At 39.2% G+C, this 18,041-nt stretch overlaps 1 protein-coding gene across 12 annotated transcripts in view; it reads left to right on the top strand.

The window, feature by feature from the left end:
- Nucleotides 1-18,041, top strand: part of LIMCH1 (LIM and calponin homology domains 1) — a 166,818-nt gene that overhangs the window by 86,633 nt on the left and 62,144 nt on the right. For all 12 annotated transcript variants that reach the window (XM_048941432.1, XM_048941434.1, XM_048941431.1 and 9 more), the window contains 3 exons: nucleotides 11,260-11,366; nucleotides 14,490-14,520; nucleotides 17,479-17,589. In XM_048941432.1, coding sequence (XP_048797389.1) covers nucleotides 11,260-11,366; nucleotides 14,490-14,520; nucleotides 17,479-17,589 — 249 coding nt within the window. The remainder of the gene's footprint in view (nucleotides 1-11,259; nucleotides 11,367-14,489; nucleotides 14,521-17,478; nucleotides 17,590-18,041) is intronic.

The raw sequence follows: 18,041 nt of genomic DNA, 5'->3' as shown, positions 1-18,041 counted from the left end.
TGCTTTTTTAAATACTATTACCCAATCTTTTGAGCCACTCAATCCTGATTAAAATTTACTTTCTAAAATACGATCTTAGAGAGCTGAAACTGCTTGGATTCCAGACTTTCACATATTTGTTTTTTTTTTAAGAACTGCGAGTCATTGCAATCATGCTCAGTGTTTTCACAGTACTTCCATGAAAATTCTTTTGGTTAGTTTTATCTTCTGAAGAGTCATTCACATTGCTTATTTCATTATTTTTTCTGAAATTTAATGAGAAATATTAGTAATCCAGCACTTAGGCATGCATACAAACTATTATGTAAGCAAACTGAAGATCAAAAAACTTTGTAGATTGCTGTCAGTATTATCCTTTGCAGCTTCTAGTATGATTTATTCTACTGTATAGTGATATACAAGTATTGTTCATGTGCTGTGTATAAATTTGTCCTTTACAACTATACAATATGTATTAGAGGAACAAAATTGTCATGCTCAGGTTAGGAAATAAATAAATGGTCACATAGCTCCATTTTACTTTTTTTTTTTTTTTTCTTTTCAGTGGGTATACATCCATTGACTCTGTAAGCCCTATGTGGCTCTGTAATAGGGTCTGCAGGTGAAAGAGCTGATGAGCTGGAGCACAGTTCTGAGCCTGAACAAACTGCAGCATTCAGTCACAGCATCGTGTACTGTGTCCTGTGTATACTCCCTAGCCATTAGGAAGGCCAGTGTAGAGGTTTTTGCCAAAGGCAAGGCTGGCCTTGAGATGATTTTGGGTAGTCGTGTGTAACATTTGCATTCTTCAGAAATCTGTATCTGCAGGAGAAGTTTGGAGTTGTAAGCTGGCCTGGGGCTCTGCAGTGCTTTAAATCAGCAAAATTGCTGGCGATTTGTGTTGGCTCTGAAGCCAGTACAGCTGCTTTCATGGTCCATGAAGCTTTGGATAATCTTGCAGGACTCTGCTGCTTCTGCTGTCTAAATACACCTCTCTCTGATCAACTAACTGTAGTCTAAGTCCCTCTGTTGAGTAAAGAAAAAAATGATGGTTGCCTTAAGTTTACCCTTTTCCTTTATATGCTCTTATCAGCTCAGGAGTTGGAAGCTTGCTGTTTGTAAGATTCATGAGCATCACTGCTAGCCTTACTCACAACTGAAGTGTAAGCATGGTTTGGTTGTTTTCCTCTACAAACAAAAGGTCATCTTAAGTCTAATTAGTGCGGAAGCTATGATATAATCTGAAATTATGGGAATGATTTATCAATGATAGCTGACTTTTTTCCCCTTTCTTTTCCCACCGCCAACACACATGACAAGCTATTTCTCTGCTCTCGCCCCACAGTTCCTGTTCGTAGGACTTGGTGTAATATGTATTCCTTCTCCTACTCTTGTTACTCTTTGCGTTCTTGGAGGAGAATTGAATGTAGCAGTACACCTAAAATGTACCTCCGGTGCGCTCACAATAAGTGAAACAACAGCAGTATCTGTGCTGTTTGAGGAAATATCTTTTTCTGCTTTACATTCCACTGCCCAGAAGAACCAGAACCATTCTGAAAGAGCTGGGAGAAACCCTTGCAATTGGAAGACACTGTATTAAAGAAGAGTTTCTTTCTTTCCCTTTTGATTTTATACCCACAAACTTACAGAAATTCTTAAATACTGTATATTATTGTACTACTTTTTATTCTTCCTGAAAGCTTACCCTGCAAACTATTCTGCCATCCAAATGCAGTCCATGATTCCTGCTTTTCAAATAGAGCTTCAAAAGTACATTTGCACGGTCTCTGTAGACTTAATCAAAAGTAGTAATTTAGGTTGGCTGTTCTGCATACTTCACCTCAATTTGCAGTTACTCTAGCTTCATGAGCAGCTGTGTTGTTTCTCAAATTCCTTCTAGGGAGGGCTTTACTAGGGGCTGAAAAGGGATGGTAAGTAAATTGTTGCCAAGCTATTGGGTAGCTCATCTTGACTTGAATGTTTACTGTAAAAAATCCAAAACTGGAGATAATCAAGATGACTGTCAGTTATGGAAATGTTACCTGAACATCAAATGGTTGTTTTCAAATCTGAGAAGGAAACAGCAGATAAATGGTGGTGGTACTCAATAATTTAGGCAATTAAAATACATATCAAAGTTCAGAGTAGGCGCTGACTTACTCAAGATCTTTTTGCACAGATATTTTGGTTCTCTGTAAAACATACTAGAAAGAAACTGAATTATTTCCTCCTTCTTCCTTTCATTCTAGCCATCTAAAAGTGAAATTATTTATTATTATTTTTTTTTCTAGTTGAAAGTGAAAATACTGTAGGCTTTCCAACTGGAATGTTGCGGAACTTCATTCAGCATAAAAAGTCAATTAGGAAAAAGAAATGTTATTTGGACTTGAGCAGCTTTTTTTTTTAGTATTTGCAAGGAAACCCCAACCTGTACATTAAAGAAGTCCAGAATGTTTTATGTTATGTTGGCATGAAAATGCAAAGCTGTGAGTGGGGGGAAATGTGTGTCAGGTATCATGTAACAGCAGCAAAGAGATTTCTGATGTTTATCAAACCTTGAACACCCCAGATTATTAAAACATATTCCTTGGCAATAAAGAGTAGATGTTTAATTTGAAACGAGAAGAGGAATTTGTTGCTTTTTTTGCAGAGGTCATGAACTGAGCAGGAATGAGTCCTCCTTGGCGGTTTCACTATTTTGCTGTTTGCCTTCGGGAATAGAGATTTGGTCTGATCTTAACAACTACTGCCAGGCCTTCAGCTCCCACAGGCAGCTTTACTGTGTCTTTTGAGGCCCACCTACAGCAGCTGTAGTTAGATTTTGGGATGCAGAGGCCTCCCAACTGCTCTGACTGTGGAGTATCCTGAACCTTGCATAGCTGATTGCTGTCTTTGCTGAGAGGAGTCCGAGTGCTGGCCAACTCCTCCTGCTTGCTGGAGTTAAAGAGAAGATAGCTTTGTTTAATATATCAAGCAAAAGAGAACATATCTTGTAAAGGAAAAGAACAAGAATGTGAAGTCATGCTAATAGTTGCTGCTATTAGAAAAGATGAATGGGGTGCTGCATTCATTCACCTTCAGAAGTTTCACTTCAAATTGTTCTATTTTAAGTACCTGTTTCTTATATACCTTTGCAGTTTCAAAGCTTAAAAATATACTGTATGAAACTTCTGCCATTTTATGGCAATGGATTTCCAATGCTATATGCTCAGGTAGTTGAGTACAGACAGATGCAGCAAAGCCTTCTCCACCAAGATGCACATACTTTTATAAAAATCCTGTATTTTCCAAGACTGTATGGCTTGAATGAGATCTGCTTCTGTGCCTGAATAGGAAGACAGCACATAAATGACAAGGGTAGAGTATGTAACCACAGTATTATAGAATCATAGAACATCTTGAGTTGGTATGGTTGATTAGGTTCCCATGTTTCAGAATATTGTCAGGTTTAAATCTTCCTGTTGCTTCTTTCCAGTTACTCTTTTTGTCCCTGCTATCTGCTTTGATTATAGAGAGAGAAAAACTAAAAACAGTCTTTGTAGTGATGACAAGTTGAGAAGCATTTTTTCAGATGTGCTTTAAGTTACTTATGCTAATTCATTACTCAATGATGATAGATCACGCTAGTTCAAGTAATTAATCAGACACACCTTGTCAAGTGGAGAGGCTCATGATGCACAGATTTTTCCTAGTTTTCTTTTTCCACTAGCCCTACTGCATCTCAAATGACCTGTGACAAGCTGGATGTCATGGTTCAATGGAGTAGGCAACAGTCCTCTTCCTGGAAAATCAGGTTATTTTCTCCACAGTCAAAATATAGAGAGCAGGCATTGGATAACAGCGTCCTGAAATATCGAATGTGATAAAATGATCCCCTGTAACTTGGAATTTGGAGTCAGAGCAAGAGAGGTTGACTTTGTGAGAAAATACAGTATTTTTAATAGATCTACTAATATATTTAGGGCAAACATGGGGAAAAATTTAGTGCATGAACTTGTTTCACATAACTAATCTTCATTACTACTGCAGTACAACATCTTAGCAGGAACCACATTTATAAATAGCTTTTGAGAAACATCTGTTGTGCTGTGGCTTAGCACACGATTGGCAGTCGGGAGAGGTAAAGGTTTGTTCAGCAGTATTTGACTGTAGTTGATTGCTGTCTGTAAAAAGATGTGTTTGTGTTGGAGGATAAGCTGTTAGCAGTGTTCCTTGAGATTACTCCCAGGGGTGAACTTTTTGGGTATGTAACTCAGGAGGTAATTCAACTTTATTCATCTATGAATTCCTTCTTTTCATACGCAGATTGATAAGCTTTCTTACTGTGATTTAATAGTTGTTATGATTTATAGATCTAGTTTTAAAGTCAGTGTATTTTAATTTAGTCAGAGTAGTTTGTATGGGGATGACTGCCTTTGAGATCTTTGGAGCAGACTGACATTCTGAGTACTTTTCTTTACACTTCATTGTGTCCTGACATTAAATCACACAAATAAATCAAACATTGAAACCAGCATTTTCTTTATAGCTGTGAATTTCTTGCCCATTTTCTTGTAGAGCGCAGTCGTGAGAGAGCTGCCCCACGGGTGCATGAGAACGGCAAATGTCCAGTTTCCCCAAGAAGACGTTCAGAGGAAAGCAGTGTGTCACTAGGCTCATGAAACCTGTGTTTAGGTTAGCCATGTTCCCGGCACACATAATGCAGTACCTAAATGTAAGAGTGAAAATGAAGGTTGAATTTGTATTTCTGACTTTTTTCCCCCTCCTTCAGGTAGCACAAATATTGCCAGGAGGCTGGTAAGAAGGGATATGCACCACAGATGCTGAGCTTCGGTTTGCACATTGCTGTTGTGATGTTTCTTTCATTCTCTTCTTTTTTGTATTTCTCTGGTCAACCCTCTCTGCAGTAAATTTTCTACTGATATACTCCATAGCCCAAAAACCAGAACAGAGCCTGGTAAATAACAGTCCTTTCAATCATAGTAGAAAGAACCAGGCTTTGGTTCTTTATGCTTTTATTTTCTTGGTGTTTTCCCTATCCTGGTGTTTTTACCCATAAGACTCTAAATTTGCAAGCTGAATTCTCAGAAGAAGCCTTGGAGTGCTTGGCTGCACTTCACTGCACAGGAGCTTGTTTTCAACCCTGTTTTTGGTGAGGTTTATTATCAAAAATGTGTAAGGTGGCTAACAGAAGTCATGAAAATGAGGCCCAAACACTTAAAAACTGAGCACTATGATCTGGTACTAAACAGCTATGGAGGGGGAGGGAAAGGAAATTTTGTCCACTTTCTTGGCCTTAGCATGGCTGTTACCATAAAGTATGGCATCAGATATGCACCTCTTCTCCAAGATAGGGTGGATGCTGACATGTGGCTATGATTTCATCAGCATCAGAGCCAGTGAGTAGTCTGAAAATGATTAGGGATTTTTTTTCTTGCCTGCCTGAACTCCAGTCTTCATTGCTGTAAACAAAGCCCTCTTACTCTGGGTGTATCTTGGGTCTGGCAAATCTGAAGAACTATGCATCATCTGATTGCTCTCTCCCCCCAAAGACTAGGGTGCTGACTGAGCTCCTATTTGTTTACATGCTTTATTTGTGCCCTTGGTATAATGACCTGATGCAGTGAGATATTTGAGGACCTGCTTAATCATTGAAGTCATAGGGCCTGTGCTCATACTGCGTGCTCCCCTCTGACTCCTATGTGGTTTGCTCTTGCCTCTTGAGTTGGAGGCTGCTCTTGCTCCTGTTCTTTCAAATGGACCCCCTTCTCTCACCCTCTTTTCCTCCCTGTTATATGTCCCCTTTCCTATCCATAGTTTCTTCCCTCCATATACATCATACCATACTGCTCATGTTGAAACTCTGCAGAAATAAGATACATGATGTGTTTCGGTCACCCTGTACCCAGCATGAGGTTTCCACTGCCTGCCCTGGACCTGCTGTGCCATTTTGTATTTTTGTGTTTGCCTTTCATTATGCATGGCTATTCCTTTTGGGGGATTTTGGTTACAAAATTTGGAGGAGACACATCCCCTGCTTGCTGACTGCCCAGAGAAGAGCAGGAGACGGCTTGGTGTTTGTTCTCTGCCAGGACAGTCCTCACTGCCCATTGGCTGAGCCCTCAGAGCTGCTGCTGGTCAGGCTTTCTTGCTGCTGCTTCTCCAGGCACGCTTGGCTCTTTTTCCTGCTACTTCTCCAGCCCCACCTTCAGAACAGTGCAACTTCATCTTTGACCACTGTGTTATTCTTGTCGTTTTAATCTAATCATCACAGGGCCTATTTTTTTCTCATAGAGGCTCACATGGTTCCAAGCCCGGCAGTCGTTTTCTCCTTTGCCCTTCTGCTGTTTTCTCTTTGTCTGGGTGCTGGGGAGTGCTGCTCTCAGGAAGGAGAGGAGCCAGCTCCTTCTTGTCCTGCCTGCATTTCTTAGTATTTCTGTTGGAGCATTTGAGACATGAACAGAGGTGGGTGGAGGTTTTGTAGTGCTCACAAATGGTAGCTGTTCAGCCCGGGCTCATGGCTGTTGCTGCTGCAGGTCAGGAGGCATGGAGCAGGGCTGGTGAGTTCTGCTTTCCTTCCCTGCTCCCAAGGTCACCTCTCTCCTTTTTTCCTCATGTTGTGTTTGATCATGGCTAGGTGAGGCTGGGATCCTTTGCGGGAGTCGGGGGTTACCCCCCCTTAATGCCCCAATAGGGTTTGCCTTCAGGTCTGCTCTGCTGCAGTCTTTTATCTTTTATCTAGGTTCCTAAATGGATGTGTCCTGGCTGTGATCAAGTTGCTTCAATCTACTGATTTGGAATCCATCACAGAAAAAAGTGTTTGGTGAAAGTGTTGTTTTGCTGTATGCGCAGTGTACATCCATACTCCGTATACAATAAAATATATTCAGGGGAGTTGGACTAGATAATCTGTAATTGTCCCTTCCAACTCAAATGATTCTGTGATTCTATATATATGAAAAATTCCTGTTTTTTCTTGTAAAAGTTCCTGCTGGGTGGATGTGGATCAAGTGTTTGTATGTTTAGTTTCAGCCCGTGAATCCGTCAAGATCCGTCACTTTTACATAAATAAATGATCGTCATTAATTATTTATATAAAATGGAGACATGAGGGAATGAGGAAGAAACGCTGAGAGTAAACACGAGGCTCTTAGGAGCCTGAATTTGAAATTGCTCAGAAAAGCAGTTTGGAGATGGATATTTTTAGAAATCTGCAATTTATTTTGGAGCAGAGAAAATTTCAACATTCCAGGGATGAAGAAGGCCACCTGTTTGGCAGCAGCTGTCCCACTGAGCCGGGCAGTGCTGCTGGCAGCTAATCATATCTCCAGCGCTCAGATGTGGTGTGCATGTGGCGTTTCAGCCGCTGCTCTGTGCAGACATATAGCTCGGTTTTCTTTTGTTTGCCCTGCATTTATCTGTGCATCTCATCTGGGCTGTGTTGTGGTGCATCTGACAAATGATCATTCCACAGCAGTAAGCTGCAGTTCTGGTTTGCAGTGTGGATACAGCAAGAATACATAGTATACTATTGTGACAGATGAAAGCCATGGAAGTGGGCCAAATTCAAGCAGTTTTCCATTGCATCTGATCAGCAGATCCTATGGAGGGAATTTGCCTGCTGTGAATATTTGATTCTCACTAGCTCGAACTATCTTGTGTGCTGGCAGTGCTACTGTGTGAATTTGTGGTGGCTTTCCAGGGTGTCTGTCCTACACAGCTGCCAATTTCTGCTGGTTTTTATAGGGTTTAGGATTTCTGCTCTACTTTGTGTGTTAGGAAAATTACCTAATGCAGTATAATGATTGTGTCCCTTCACACCAGCACAGCACTGAGGTTATCCATCTTTTAAAGAACAGCACAAACAAAATGGCAGGTGTTATAATCTCCCTCCTTCCACCATCATGGAGGTGCAGTCCCTCTGCCTTCAATCCTGCATGCATTATCTGCAATTGGTTGTTCTCTGTTCTGACACTGAGGGCAGCAAAAAATTGATAACTCTTGCATTTCCAGTACTTATAAGTAAGTGACACTGCATGAAGTGCTGACCTCATCGTGACTGTCAGGACTCTGCTTAGGCAAGCACAAAGCATTTGGTTTTTATTGTCAGTGTATCCTCTGCTTGTGTCCTTTATCTGTCACCACACTGAAGCATTTCTCTTCTGTAATCAGCCTGTTTGTGCTTGAGGTAATTTCATAGATAAAAGCTACTTTTCTGTTTTAAAATCTTGTGCGATTAATGGAAGAAACTTAGGCTTTAAGCTCCCTTTTCCACTTGGTGTACAAGGACAAAACCAGAAGAAGGTGATATAAGGGAGTCTCTGAACAGTGTCATGAACCCAAATTACACAAAGCCAGAGGCAGCTGCAGGTCCCCAGGGCACATAGTGCACGATGTGCTGACCAAGTGACTGATACTTCATCTACTCCATCTCTGTTACTGCAGCCAGGAACCACTGAGAGGAAGGCACTGACACCTTCCTTTAGTGTATTGAGAGAATCATGTGGTACTGCCTTGTAGGAGGGAATTCGTTTTGGTCACGTTGCCCCTTGGGGCAGTGAGTGTTGCTTCCTGAGCCCACTGTAAAGGATACAGTCCTGCTAACTGAGGCATGCCAGATGACTGCAATCCTCGCCTCAGCTCTGCGACCTGTTTGCACGCCTTGTTTTAACTTTGTAGGGAGCTGGACACGCACACTAGATGTGTATCTTCAGTCCTTTATGTAAGGTAAGAGTGTTTTAGATGCACTGCTACTTGTGTATGCAGCACCCTTTTCCTTTTTCAGCAACAAAGAGGTGCTACTTTATAAGGGACTACCAAAAATGTGTGGTTAGAGCTCACAGATACGGAGCTGTAATTTCTCTCAAAAGATGTAAGCAGAATTTTCTGAGAACTGAAGAAACCAGGACTTGGCCAGTGAATTGTGTGCTAATCCAAAAAGAAAAGCCTTCCTAGGAGCTAAGTGTTAGTGGTAAGACTCCTTTCACTCTTCAGTGGTTTAGGAGTGTTGTTCTCCAGCATCTCAATGTAAATACAAAATACAGGTTTCAACTGTACTGAAGCAAGCCAGGAAATGTTTAGTTTTGCAGTGTTGTGAGGTACATTTTGACTTGGGGACAGGCAAGCTTGACCTGAATATCTGTCACCTGTAAGCAGTTTTTGTTGTCACCGTTTAATCCTTGGAAATAAATTGCCAATTTTAGAATCACTAACAAAAACTCTGAAACTGTTAACAGAAGCAAAAACTTCTTTCAGTGCTCACTGATCACATCTTGTTGACATCCATGGTTATTCATGCCAGAATAAAACACCAACTGTGTAAGGAACTGTTTGTGTGATGGTGCTAGTGACTGTTGGCAAATGTTTTTATGATGACCATCAGAATGTAAGCATGTACAAGAACAGGCGTAGGGTTATGATACTGTTTTGTTGTGTTTGGGGATTTTTTGAGAAGTGGACATTTGTTCATCAGCAGCAGGACTGTGTGTCCAAGCTGAAGGGCTGCCAAATGACTGATACTTTTGCTACTGCTTATCATAACTTGGATATGAACTTCTGGCATAAAAATGGTAACAATTAGTTACCCCTGGAGTTTCCCCTCCCTTGATTGTTTTCTAAACCTATTGGGTTACTGTATTGTGTGTGTCCTGTATATTTTTGTTAGGAAATGTTGTTGGCAACTTTTGTTTTAAAGGCTTTTGCATTTTATTAGTTTTACACATTGCTCCACCCACCACTTGGAACTGACCAGAACTGCCCGCCTTCAAAGGCTAAACACAAGAGTTATTCATGTTGCAGTTGGAAATACTGTGGAAAAATTATAATGCAAACAGCAAGCCAGATGGAGAATTTTACAAGCATCTTTTCATGTCATGAATGATGCTGTCTCTCAAGGTTATGGGCTTTCTGCTCTCTCAACTGCTATTTCTTTCCCTCTGGCTTTGTTCCAGAGCTGTTAAGTTTCAGCCAGGGAAGAAAGAGAGATTTGGACTCCTCTAAATTTCTAAGTCCTTATTTCTGTGTGGGGTGGCTGGTGACAGCAAGCTTTGTGTGTGAGAGTGCTGGCATGCAGAATCCCCGCGATTAGCATGCTGATGGCTGCTCCCTGCCAGGCTGTGTCAGGGGCACACAGACAAAGCCTTCCACCCAGCATAGGGAGGGCTTTGGTCTCCTGCTGAATACACTGAGAGCTACCCGGTATCTTCTGGCCTTTCCTTCCTCATTTCTATGGAAGTGGAATTCTCTGTTGTTCAGGTGTCACCACGCACATGGTGCTCCTCCTCTCAGTCCATAGGGCAGGATGCCTCCAATTGGAATTTCTACATGAGAGGCCTTAAATGATGCCAAGCTGTGTGTTGAGGCTTCACTTGTCTGCCCATCTATCATTGCATCTGCTGATTGAGCAGCACATATATCTAATAATTTGTTCTCTTGATCTTCAGCACTTATCTTGCATATAAAAGCTTTACTGGTTCTATAAAAGGGCGGTATTGTACATGCATATGTGTAAGTATAAAATATATAGTAGACATATGTGCACACAAGCAGATTTGATTGCCTCCACACAAACCCATCTGTTATCAGCCCTCTTTGGTTTCAAAATGGTTTGTATCAGGTCGAGCTTACTCTAACAGTGTAACTCCTCTATGAACAGTACTGCAAAGGGAGGGGTTACTTCTGCTAACAGGCGGTGGCTGTCTGAAGTGTAGCTTCAAGCATCTATTTGTGGAGAGACCACCTACCTCTGTTTCCAGTGAGTGATTAAGCTCAGAGGGGCAAGTGGGCAGTTGTGTGTAATGGGAGTAACTGGTTTGAGTTTGTATTGACATACAACACATTTTATGAACTGTTTGCTTAAGTGGTGGATGTTCCACATCTGCCTTAATCACTTGTTTTAGAAATCCAGTTGTTTCTTTTCTGGCTTGTAACACACTGAAATTCTGCTGACAGCCTACAGCAGTAGGTGAGGAAATTAGGAGGGCCTTTTTGTTTAAAGAAATTGCCAACATCTGGGTTTGGAAAGAGAAAACAAATTTGTTGCACTTATATTTGGGGGGAAAAAAAAAAAAGAAGTTTTATTTAATACTTGTCTGGTTTTCAAACATAACCTATACTGACTTCCTAAGTTACGTAACTGGCAATGGCTTTGCTTCTTCACCTAGCTAACAATGTGACTCTTAGAGAGCTGTTACTAAATTGGGGAAATGTTGGTTTAATAAGATGACCTTTGCAACTGAAGAAAAGTTAAAACTGTTTTTGTGTGTGTGTGCCTCATTTCAGGATAATATCATCTTATTCTTAAGAGGCTGCAAAGAGCTGGGACTTAAGGAATCTCAGCTGTTTGATCCTGGTGACCTGCAGGACACCTCAAACAGAGTAGCTGTCAAGTAAGTACAACAGCAGTTTGTGATTAGCCTGTTATAACCTCACATGCATGCAGTTAGATGGTAAATATTTGAGAACGGGCAAAGAGGATATGGAACTGTCATTTGCATAAAGCAAATAGGAAGCTGAGGTTTTTGAAACCTTCAGCACTGGGAATAATACATTGTTCTCTTCAGCAGCCTTTCTTTAAAGGTTATTATTTTTTTTCCCAGAGAAAGCAGCCACAGCCCTTTTAAAATACTGGTTTAATTTAAACAATGAGATTGTATGGGACTTAAGTGGTTTCCTGAGTCTAAATTGATGGCATTTTTTTGTCTATCCAACTAACAAACTATGTAAGCTGGGGGGAAAAAAAATCACTGCTCTGTTGTTGCATAACTGTTTTGAAGATGCCTTATAGGACATTTATGGGCCTCTCAGACTCTACAAGATGCAGACAATGAGAATGGTTTGTTTATTTTCTATCAAGAACAGTAAGTTGTGACACAGTATTAGGGCTGAGGACTTCTGTCTAACCTGTATGAATTGAAAATGCCCTGATTCAGATAATTCTTGCCAAAGCCGCACACCTTCTACCACATGGATTACCACATACATGCTAAGGGGTTCTCCTTCTTAATAACTAGTTCAGTTAGTTCAGTTTAGCAATGGTTTGTACACTCTTTGTGAGATGCTTGTATTTTCAACATTTGATTTATGAAGTGATGTAAAAGACAGATGTGAAACTGGCACAGAAGGAATTACTGGTCTTGCTGAAGGTAGCACAGAACAGTCTTTAGTCATAGTCTGTATGGCCATAGATTGAGGCCTTAAACAGAAAATATTCCTTTCAGGGAAGATTTTGTTATCATGTTGGAACAGAAGAAATCAAATTGTATTTTTTACTAGTTCATTCTAATGGCAGTCAAACTGCTCAGCCCCAAAAACAAAAGCACCCAACACTGCTTCACAGAATTAACAAGATACATACTTGTTATCTAGGTGTTTTCACAACATTTTTAGATCTATCATGTAATATAAAAAAGTTATTGCTCTGTAGACAGGGAAATACTGTGGAGTTGATTGAATAATCTTACTTCATTTGGTCAAAGTGATTGCTAATGAAATCCTGGTCAGACATATTCATTTTAGAAAAGTGTATGGAAACAATTTACTAAATCTCAGCAGCATTCTAGTTTTTTCCCCTCTGGCATTGAAAGCTGGGCAAGTTTTCATGGTGTTCAAGTACTGTCTGGGAAAATTCAAAGGTTCTGAAAATCACATTGGCCTCTTTCTTTACTTTGAGGAACAGTCTCCTACTTTTTGTTTGCTTCCAAGTTTCTGGCTCTGGTATATGCCGTTGAGAGAGGACCATGTAATGAGTCTGCAGCGAGCTTTCCCAGCCTTGTTCTAAATCTGGTGACACTGCCATGTTCTTCATGACATCCTGTGAAATATTGACAGTGAGTGGCTGCAGAGAGTCGCAAAATAGTCCCTAATCTCCAGATAGAACCACAGATAAATGGTCCTTATAAGAAGCTGCATCTTTAGGAGTTGAGGATAGCAGAGCATCTGGTAGCAGCTCCAGTGAGACCTACCCAGCACGTAAACCTTTTCCACCAGGAATAAGAAACTGTAGAGTTGCCTCATCCCACAGCTGACTGCGATGCTCAAGTGATGTGAAGTGGCTCACTGGCATGGATATCTTTCCCTCATCAACTCTTCAGAGAAAGCAGCTGTGGAAATGAGCCAGATGTTTTCCCAGGACTGTCCAAGTTCACACTGAGTAGCTGAGTGAGGTGTACAAGCCAAGTCCATGACTGTTGCAAAGAAATATGTTCAAGACTGTCTTCATCTAGCTAGATCTCAAAGTAGGAAGGTGATTTTTTTCCCCTCTTTGAAGACTTTTGGGTTATTTTTGTTAAACACAGTAAAAATTGTATTATTGCACATGATTAATGTAATGATGATTTTTAAATTTTTTCATATAGGTGCTAATTGAAGTATGTGTTAGATCTATTTTTTTTGGATCATTCAACTTATAAAGGTTATGAGCTAATGCTGCAAAGAATTTCATCCTGATTTGTTAAACAAGACTTTTTTTCCACTATTTTATTTTTAAAAGTAGGGCTGTTTTATATTTCTTACCATATATGTATCCATTGATAAAATTTTGGCTTAAAAAAAGTTATCAAAAACTCTTGGTTTTAGTTTTGCCTATATTTAGGATTTTGTTATTCTCACAGATTTAAGTTAAGTATTTTTGTTTTTTGTCAGGTAACATTTAATGCTGGGATGGATCATATTATATAGAAGGCAACTGACAATTCTATTACATAATAATAAGGAAAAAATCTGTGCTAAATCAGAAATATTCTTTTTTCAGCACTTAAATGCGGTACACATTTTCTTTCTTCCTTTTTTCTAGTAGTATCTGCTGAATTTTGAATTGTTTCTTATGGTCATGCAAACTTTCTGCTTTATTGTTTCTCAAACTTCCATTCTTTTTGATGAAAACTGGTGCCCAGTCTGAGTTCTAGAGTGTACATTCAAAACATAGAATGTACTTTACACAGCAGGTTCTGTTGTAAAGGTTCTGTCTGTGGCAAGATCTTTATTGCTTCATCTACCTGCTTTGTTCTTTGTATCCTCAGAAACACCTGCTGTATTTCATTGATTTCCTTGGACTCATATGCATGTTCAGTTGCTTTCAGAATCTATACGAGTTGCATAATTTATCACTGAGCAAAATCTAACTTCTGGATAACTGCAAAGTTGTTTTTAGCAGTGGGGACTTTGGTCTTTTCTGAATGAATCAACAACACAGTTTAAAAGAAATATTTTTGGCACTGCCCTACTTCACTGTGGGATTGTTACAAACACATTTTCTTTTTGTACTTCCAGAAGTATCATTTAATGATTGAAATAATGGTGACAAAATACTCCCACGTTATGAATACATGAATGTGTGAACAACATCTTCTTAGCTTTCATGTCTTTCTAGCTAGCAGAAGCATTCTGCAGACTTTTATTGGGGAAAACATGATCTGCTGCATACATGCTCTTGAAAAATGGGTCTGCATTCTGATTTTTTTTCTTTTTTTTTTTTTTTTTTTTTCTGTGTGTGTGTGTGCATGTGCAACCAGGAACATTGACTGTAGTAGGAAGCTGAAAAATGTAAGTATGTGACTTGGAGTATTTTTTTGTTGGGTATATTTGACTTCTGCTAGATTTTCTGTGTCAGAAAAAACAAGTATAGTTGAGTATTTCTGATATGTCCTCCTGCATACAAATCTTAACTGGGTTGTACTGGAAGCTTAGGTAGAGCTGCTATGGCAGAGCAGCCATCTTTGGTTAGATAAGGAAGCAAACCATCTGACCTCTGTGCTGTCCATTGTGGCTTTCACCAGAATGGTCTGATTCAGTCGTGAGGCTACGTCCTTGCAGCATTACCTGAATAAAAAGAAATTTGTGCAAAATATTTTAAATGAAGCAAAGTGGTCGTTAGATCTGCACACCAGTCTTTACTAGCTTTCCCATTCTTCCAAATTAATATTTTCCCAGAAAGGCTAATTCCACCAAACTTTATTGTTGATTTGAACTAATGGTAATGATAATAGATTCTGTAATTGTTAAGTAGAAAAGAAAATGGCTAAACTTTGTTAGAGTCAGAGTTAGTTATTCTTCCAAAGCTTAACAAGCTGTCTCTTCTTTATAGGCACAGAAACTGCTATAAATTCAATTTTATATTTAGCTCATATCCCTATAGACTGCTAAGAAATGCCAAGGCCTTTTCCTAATAACTTTTCAAGCCAGTGATCATGACTGCAGGTAAAAGAAGAAGAAAAACAAAAGAAGAACAATAGTCTTTCCCACCAATATTTAAGTAGTATCTTCTGCATCTAACACACCAAGTTACAGGAGAAGTGTTTAGCTTTGCCATTTTAGCACCCTTATGGGCACTGGCTGTATGTATTTGTATAGATGTATCGTTTTAAAGGTAAAGTTCCAAAAGTGTCCTCTACAGTGTGTTTGTAGACAGCGTATACTTTCAGTGTATATTTTCCAGGTGCATATAAATTAAATGCAGTCTCGGCTGGCAGCCAATCAGAATTGCTCGCAAATATGACATTATTTGGAGGGAAAAAGCCACAGATAAGAACAGAAGAGAAAGAGTGATCAAATGCTAGCAGAAAGAAATAGAAATACCACAACTTTCACCAGAGTACTGAGCAGCCAAATGAACTGGACAGCTTCCTCGTTGCTATAATACGAGGTTTGCAAGTGTTTTCACTTGAGAACACATACTATAAGAGATATTACATAAATTTGTTGTTCTATGTTGAATAGTGTTTGTTGAATGAAAACAGTTCAAATACTTTTTTTCCCCTCAAAAGACTAAAAAAAAAAAATATATGTTGGCAAAACTACCTCGTTTTCCTCATGACGGTAGTGTCACCATGTATGCACTTCTTAAAATGAGAAGAAAAAAAAAACAACTTTGAACTGTATTAAAAATTAAAAATTTATTATTAAAAAATTTATTCTGCAATTGCATGGTATGTGTATTATTTATACAGTGTACCATGGCTGTGTTTTCCAATGGGCAATTTGCATGATACGCAGTGCTGTCTAGCAGGGCCTCAGCTGCAGCGCTGTGTGGGACTTTGAACATCACACTGGAATGAGAAATGGGGACGTTAGAGAAAGTTGGATGAAAAAAGGGCAATCAGAAGTCTAGTAAATGTGACTGAGGAGGAAGTACTGAAGGAATTTGGTTGCATGTTTTAGGGAAGAACAGTACCTGTCACTGCATCCCCTCAGGTTGTCTTACATCCCTTTCATACCATGTTTTGTAGTATACATTATACAGACCTGTCAGTACTTAAAATACTGTATTTCAGTTTATTCAGTTTTTGGAAGATTATTAATAGCAATTGTTACAGACAATTATAGTTTAGTATTGGTTGCACCAGCTTTCCACGCCGAAATATTTCCTGTTTATTCTGCAGTTAAATGCTTTGCCATGCTATGGAATAGGCAAAAATAATGAGCATTATATGAGAAAATGCTGTAAGTTCTGAGGTGTTAGACATTTTTAACCAATCCGAAACACTGACCTGAAGTAATTTTGATGAGCAGTTTCCAGTTCAAATTGCTGTTTCACAGGTTCTGTTAAAGATATTGCTGCCTGATAACTGCGGACACATGTGGGTCCATAGAACTGTTTGCTTTCCTTGCATGACATAAACGTCACTGCTTATGGAGGTGCTGAGTTTGACCATCCTAGGCACGTTAATTTCTTCTTCCCTAAAACAATCGCTGCACTGATCTGATGCACTGATGTTCAGTTCAGATCGGATTTCTTTTGCTGCCTAAAAGAGAGAGGGTACATAAACATTTGAAAGTGCAATTCTTGGCATTTCTTCTCTGCTGGTTTTGAAGTGACTCTTGTTTTATGGATAGAAATAAAGTCAGAACTTGAATGAAACCATGAACTCTTTCCCATTTGGTGTATTAGAAACAATCAGATGTTCATGGCCTTTGATTAATCTTGCACTGAGCATTTCTTAAGCTAGCAGAATACTGGAAGTAAATGTTCCCATATCATCCGGTAAAGTACATTAAGATGATTAAAATTGAACTACCTTTTATTTCCTTGAAATGGGTAGAAATACATTTCAGATGTTCTATTTATTCCATTAGTTGTAAGTGTTTCAATTAACAACCACTAGTACAGGTACTCTTTAAGTGTTTGGTTTTTTCCTGTTGCATGTACAAATAGGCATATTTGCAAATGTCTTTTCTGGACAGTTTCAAATTTCTTGCCTGGTTTTTCTATTCAGATTTATTTTTGCTGTTTACTTTCCAGGCAGACATGACAGGGCCATTTTTTATAAGAAATGCCAGGAATGTAATGTATTAAATTACATCTTCTGCTGGCCTGATTAAATTTGCATAGTTGCCTGATGTGTTTGTGCCTAACCATCGACAGGTTCTTCCCTTTTAACTGAGATTTATAACAAAGTCTTGTGCTACTGGACAGTTTAGAATAAATGAGAAATGCTTAAAGGAAGTAAATTAAGCTAAGTAACTGTGAAGATGGCTTCAATTAATTCTTATTAACTTCTACAGGTATTAGTCACCATTTATTGGCTAGGAAAAGCAGCAAACAGCTGCACATCATATAGTGGATCAACCCTGAACCTGAAGGAGTTTGAAGGTTTACTGGCACAAATGAGAAAGGTATCTATCTTTTTGTTATGTTTTGGGAATAAAAATTTAGTTCAAAGGATTACTCCCATAAATAACATGTTTGTTGCTAAACATAAGAGAAGTGGTGGATTTGAGTACAAATTACTTGTAAACCCCCACCTCCTTTGAAAATGTTTCTGACTGTACCAAGCCATAAACATGACTTTCTTTGGCAGTCAGCTTTGTGGTGATATTAATGATGCAGCAGTTGATGTGGAACAGGGCTTGAGAATTGTCATCTGGCTCTGTCATCTTCGTTTCCACAGTTTTTGGTTTGAATTATTTTCATTTATGACATAGAGCTTTAGCTAGAAGAGCTGAGACTCAAAAGTAGGCTGGTGGGACTATGGAGAGAAGAGATTTATTTTCTTTAAAACATTCATTCTCAGACAGCTCTTTCTTTTTTAAGTTGTAACATAAAGCATCAAACCAAAGTATCTAAA

The sequence above is a fragment of the Lagopus muta genome, chromosome 4 (assembly GCF_023343835.1).
Source record: "Lagopus muta isolate bLagMut1 chromosome 4, bLagMut1 primary, whole genome shotgun sequence".
In the NCBI taxonomy this organism is placed as follows: Eukaryota; Metazoa; Chordata; class Aves; order Galliformes; family Phasianidae; genus Lagopus; species Lagopus muta.
The sequence above is the reverse complement of the archived record's forward strand: the minus strand, read 5'-3'. Positions and strand labels throughout refer to the sequence as shown.